The sequence below is a fragment of the Sinocyclocheilus anshuiensis genome, unplaced genomic scaffold (assembly GCF_001515605.1).
Source record: "Sinocyclocheilus anshuiensis isolate Anshui unplaced genomic scaffold, SAMN03320099.WGS_v1.1 scaffold1555, whole genome shotgun sequence".
NCBI classification, from domain to species: domain Eukaryota; kingdom Metazoa; phylum Chordata; class Actinopteri; order Cypriniformes; family Cyprinidae; genus Sinocyclocheilus; species Sinocyclocheilus anshuiensis.
The window spans coordinates 150,995-157,210 of record NW_015551085.1 but is presented as its reverse complement, the minus strand read 5'-3'; the positions used below and the strand labels follow the sequence as shown (position 1 = coordinate 157,210).

At 33.5% G+C, this 6,216-nt stretch overlaps 1 protein-coding gene across 1 annotated transcript in view; it reads right to left on the bottom strand.

Annotated features, from left to right (window-relative positions):
* Positions 1-1,600: 1,600 nt before the first annotated feature.
* Positions 1,601-6,216, bottom strand: part of LOC107662565 (glypican-6-like) — a 57,936-nt gene continuing 53,320 nt past the window's right edge. The window contains exons 8-10 of the mRNA XM_016452628.1: positions 4,451-4,587; positions 3,277-3,452; positions 1,601-1,965 (exon numbers count right to left, since the gene is read on the bottom strand). Of these exons, the coding sequence (XP_016308114.1) occupies positions 1,766-1,965; positions 3,277-3,452; positions 4,451-4,587 (513 nt within the window). The 3' untranslated portion in view covers positions 1,601-1,765. The remainder of the gene's footprint in view (positions 1,966-3,276; positions 3,453-4,450; positions 4,588-6,216) is intronic.

Here is a 6,216-nt window from a genome sequence, read left to right as displayed (position 1 = left end):
TTTAAAAGAACAGCATTTATTTGAAATATAAATCATGTTGAAAACAGTTGTGCTGCCCAATATTTTTGTGGAAACTGATACATTTGATTTTTGAGGTTTCGCAGATGAATAGAAAGTTTAAAAGAACAGCATTTATTTGAAATATAAATCTGTTTCAACATTATAAATGTCTTTACTGTCACTTTTGATCAATTTAATGCATCCTTGCTGAATAAAAGTATTACTTTTTAAAAAATATACTGACCCCAAACATTTAAATGGCATGTGTTTAATCAGATTTGATCAATTATATGAAGACTGCTAGTGTTGCATAAATGAACGCAGAACTAATGAGTTAATATTATATGCAAAAATGACATATTATGTGCATGAGAACTAAATGCTGTAATGCAGATTGATTTATTTTCCCTAACTTCTCAGAACCTGTTCAAATAATCTTTTAAAATGAATCTATATATTGTCTTCCAAGTTCACGAAAGCTATACCTGCATGAAAATGTTCAAAATGTGTGTGAGAAGAATACATAAGAAGACCTTAATAATCTTCAAAATATAAAAGATAAATGTGTTGCAGTTAAAGGGATAGTTCACACAGTCCTGCCATTATTTACTCCCCCTGTATGATGTTACTGGTCTCAGTGGACACACAAAATATGACATTTTAAGAACCAGTATGCATTTTTTTATTTACACAAACCGTCAATCTCCAAATAAAAGCATACAGGTTCGTGTGAGCGTGAGTAAATAGTTTTGGGTGAACAATCACTTTAAAGGAATAGTTCGCGCAAAAAAATGAGAATTTGCCGAAAATGTACTCACCCTCAGGCCATCCAATATACAGTATGTAGATGATTTTGTTTCTTCATCAGATTTGGAGAAATGCAATGGATCCTCTGCAGTGAATGGGTGCCGTCAGAATGAGAGTCCAAACAGCTGATAAAAACACCACAATAATCCACAAGTAATCCACACCAGTCCAGTCCATCAGTTAATGTCTTGAGAAGCCATAAGAAACAAAAGAAACCATTGCTTCCAGCTAAAATACAAATCCATACTCCATTATAAACCATTTCCTCCAGTGAAAAAGTGTTCTGGTCTGAATCAGGAGGGAAATCTGCACAGATCAAGCAGCGTTTACAAGCCAAAACAGCTCTAAACAAATATGTGGCAGGATTTTGATGTGAGAGACAACAGGAGATTTTCAACGGAGGAAGCGTTATTATGGATTATGGACTCATATTTTAGCCAGAAGCTATGGTTTAAAGTTAAAAACGTCTTAATGATGGATTTGTTGCAGCTTTTCACTTCTCGAGACATTAACTGATGAACTGGTGTGGATTACTTGTGGATTATTGTGATGTTTTTATCAGCTGTTTGGACTCTCATTCTGACGGCACCCATTCACTGCAGAGCATCCATTGCTGAGACACTGATGCAATGCTACATTTCTCCAAATATGATGAACAAACAAACTCATCCTAATCTTGGATGACCTGAGAGTGAGCACATTTTCAGCAAATTTTCATTTTTTAGGTAAACTATTCCTTTAATCTACTATACTGGAAATGTAAAAAAAAAAAACCTTGACATCTTTCATATATCAGATGTGTAATGCTTACGACCCTTTTGAAGAACTTCCATCATGCAAAACCTTCCGCTCGGTGGTCTTTGAATCAGGAAGAATGGCCTCAAAGTCTTCAGACGGCTGAGATCAGTGGTCCAGTCTGATATAAAACACAAGCAGTCTGTGCGGAGCTCAGCGGTCACTATCTCCAGTGGTCTTTCAAGGCCAGCGCGGCGAAGACCAGCAGCAGCAGCAGCAGGTTGGGCTGGATGATGGAAGCAGAAGATGTTTCATCTGTTTTCTCTGCTTCCTGAACGGGAGCATCAGTGATGAAGGAGTCTGATTCAGTGACACACGTCTCAGTGCAGCCGCTGCCGCTGCCAGAAGCACTGCTCTCGTCATCTGAGGCGCAACAAAATATGAGTTATGCATCCAAAATAAATATATCTGACTTCATGCAACTACCCTGAAGCAGACTTTATGCCAAAAGTCAAAGTTTTGGCAATGCAAGACTATTAATGCCCTTTGGAAACTACAATGAAAGCAGTGACGATTGCATTAAGATGATGCATGCATAAAATCTAATCAAAATATTGTTTGATCGAGTTTATCTAAGCACAGATAATTAATTGCATTCCACTCTTGTTTTAAGTTCATTATTTTAATCAATAATGGTGTTAAATATATCTGTCCATTCAGAACAAATCCATGCAATAAATCATATATCTGATATTCTATAATTAAACAGGTTTAATACTGCTAATCAGCAAAATAAGTTTAAAATACTTATACTATGTATATATTAAATAAAACGCCTTATGAATTAAAATTGGTTAATTAGGTACATATGTTTTGAAAATACTAATATATACTATTATATCAATACATATGAATTAGAGGTTTATTTGATTTGCTGATAAAATAATGATGTGTTTACATAAACAGATAATTGTGCTGATATTGTGTGAAATCTATATATTTTGTGTGTTAAATAATGTTCTTAGTTTCCTTCCAATGACAGGGTGACTTGGAGAGAAGAGTTTAATGTTTAATTAAATACCAGATACAGTTTATTATGCAACCGAAATACCAGTAATAACCAGAAAAAAACTGAAGAAATACACCAGGACTCTTATTTTGAAATGTCTGTGCATTAATACTCCCAGATCATTCAAAAAGATGAGGGAGATAAAATATGCACTTTACAATCATCGACAACATATTAGAAAATAAAAACAAAGTAAATATTATTATAATTCATCAACAGTATATCATAAGTACTCGTTTGTCATAAATTGTGATCTGCTCTGAATATGTGAGTCTGTAGAATGTGCCACATTTTGATTTTGAACATGCATATTTATTATTTAATGAAATCATCGCCTTGTGAAGCTTTATAATCACATTAGGCCATATCATAGTCCTCGTTTTTTCCATCCCCAACTTTAAGACCTCATTACATGATAATGACTTTTGTTATAACATTTAAACTATTTAAGACTTGCTATCACCTTAAAGTTGATCAAACTGGATTTAAGACCGCTTACCTATTTCACTGAAGTTTCTTTAACATTTAGCTTTTGTCTGTAAATACTGGAAAACTACAGTTCTGGGCTCGGTTAGTTATTTTCATCAAGTAACTTCTTTAGCAGTGCAGACATCAAATCTGAGCGTGCCATTATTAAATTATTATTAAAACACACCGTGACTTACTTGAGTCCTGAAAGTAGATGTCATTGCCATCAAAAGCGTTCTTGAGTTTGTTGGTCATCACCTTGAGAGCCATTATCTGCTGTCGAATCAGAGTGTCCGGTCTGGAAATGTCCACGCCCACCTCCGGGTTCTTCGCTTGATTGGTCAGTCCGTCTTTCAGCACCTCAGGGACGTATCTGGAGAGAAAAAAGAAAAAAAACTCAGTTGTTGTGCAAATACAATGCATTAATTAAATTTTTTTGACTATCGGAAATCCATATATAATGCAGCGTAAATAATCATATAAACATGTCAGACTAACTCCGGTGCATACACATTATACCAGTGTTATTGTAATATTGTGTGTATAATATTATAGCTTTTTTAAATTAATATTTTAAATTAGCTTTTATTTGTACATTTTCGGTTTTCATTTGAATTTATTTTTTACAAGTTTTATTTATTATGTGGTTTTGTCATTTTTATTATTTTCGTTTTTATTTACTTGTTTGTTTGTTTTTTTTTTAGGTTTATTTTCATTTCAGTTTTAGCTTTTAATTTCCATTTAGTAATTTTAGCACTTGAACTTATTTCAGTTAGTTCCAAAGGCAACTTTTTAAAAAATCATTTTATAATATAATATAATATAACATAGTATAATATAATATAATATAATATAATATAATATAATATAATAATGCAGTATTTATAATTAAATTAAATTTAATATAATAATGCAGTATTTATAATATAATATAATATAATAATGCAGTATTTATTAAACTGTATAATAATTATATTTAATTAATATTCCCAAATTTGATCTCACAAGTGTCTCCCCATGAGAACGGTATCCAATAATGGAAAACAAATTTCAGCACTCCAACTAGTTAAAGGGGTCATATAATAATTTTCAAAAATAATAATTTTTAATAATACATATTTTTTAAATAGTCTTTTTTCACTAGAGATGAGGTTTTGGGTTCAAAAAGTTTCAGTATGTTTCAGAGTACAATAAACTGTTTTAAAAACAAACAAATAAGGAGATCATTGAGAAGAGCATCTCCAGATCTTCTTCATAAGAGCTGTGCTCTGTCTGCCATAGTACAAGGTAGATGTGTAAACTGTCTCGACCTATTGTGCAAGGACTCCACACATCCACAGCTGTGCAGATGCTTGATTCCAGATGTTTTACCTGCCCTTGTCGTGTCCGTTCCAGCAGTCGTCCACAGCGCTCTCTGCAGCCGCCACATGCTCCTCCTGACAGAAGGCCTCAGGAAGTGAAGACCAGAACTTCCTGAACTTCTTCAGCTTCTCCTTGACGTCAGTCACCTGGAGGATGGCATAAAGACGACCGCTAAAACAACTGTACTGTAAGCCATTGAACAATTCTTTATCATGACTACTTTTAAGATTTTAGAATAACAGCACCATGAAAACTATGGAAACTTGGAATTAACGTAAATGGCAAATCATGTAAATCTGTAAGTTATTTATTCGACTCAAAAACCTTAAATGAAAACTTCATATTTTATAAATAAAGATTTATTAGTTTACAAAAAGTGTTTCAAGCATTTCAGCAGAAGCCTTTATAAGACGATATTTGAAGGCCCATTAATATATTTGTGCTACTTCTGTTGTAATGTTAAAGCTTCTCGTTTTTATTTACAGACACTAGGAGTGTCAATATTTTACAAAAATTAAATAATTAAAATAATTAAATTCCAGAAGTTTCAATTACGCCTGTTTCACACATACTCCGTCTGCATGTCACTTTAATTCAGCGCGTGCAGCACAGCAAAAATAGACTCGGTGCGTAAACGATCGCTGCACTGCTGCAGACGCGCCGCACCTGGAACGCACTGACGGACCACAACCGCGTGCTGTGTGAACGCTCTGATCCGTTAACATGGGTGCGTAAAAAAAAACGCAACGCACATGCACTGCAGACGGAGTATGTGTGAAACAGGCGTTAGTGTTATTTTAGTATAATTGAAAAAAAAAAAAAACTGTAATAGATTTATTAATAGTTTCAATTAGTTTCCCATTTCCATTTTCATTTTAATTGATTTTGTTGTGTTTTTCTCACTTTAGTTATTTTTCTTAGTAATCAAGTTAAACTACATTAAAATGAGAAATATTGCCTTGGCAACTAGATTAAATAAAATAAATATTTTTATGTAAGTATTTTACTATTATTTTAAACAAACAACAAAAATAAAAAAACAACATATATAAAATAACATAATATAAAAATAAAACAATTTTCATTAATTTTTGTTTGATTTCAAGTACCTGATATGTTATGAAATGTTTTCATTCGTTAAAAAAAAATCATTATGAAATAAACATTTCTATGAAATAACTTTTCCAGGTCTAGAAAACACTTTTAAAGTTCCCCTCATACAGTATATCCAAGTTTTCAAAGACCATTTCTTGAAGAATTCAGTAAAGTCAGTGTCCAACATTTTGACCGATCCTGTAGCTAGTAAATGAAAAGGTCCCTCATTATTCAGGTTTCATTTTCATTAAAGAATGATCTTAAAGGGGTCATATGATGTTGCTAAAAAGAACATTATTTTGTGTATTTGGTGTAATGAAATGTGTTTATGTGGTTTAACGTTAAAAAAACACATTATTTTCCACATACTGTACATTATTGTTTCTCCTCTATGCCCCGCCTTTTTGAAACGCGTCGATTTTTACAAAGCTCATCGGTCTGAAAAAGCGAGGTGTGCTATGATTGGTCAGCTATCCAGTGCGTTGTGATTGGCCGAATACCTCAAGCGTGTGACGGAAATGTTACGCCCCTCACCATACTGTTGTATTCCCTCAGCGACCAGCACGGATCAGCTCCAGGCATGACGAAGCGGATATCGTCCTCTTTTGGAAGACCAAACAAAGTAGTTTCGCTTTCACAACGAAGCACACAGCGCCTTCACGACATGGCGGCGGCAACAA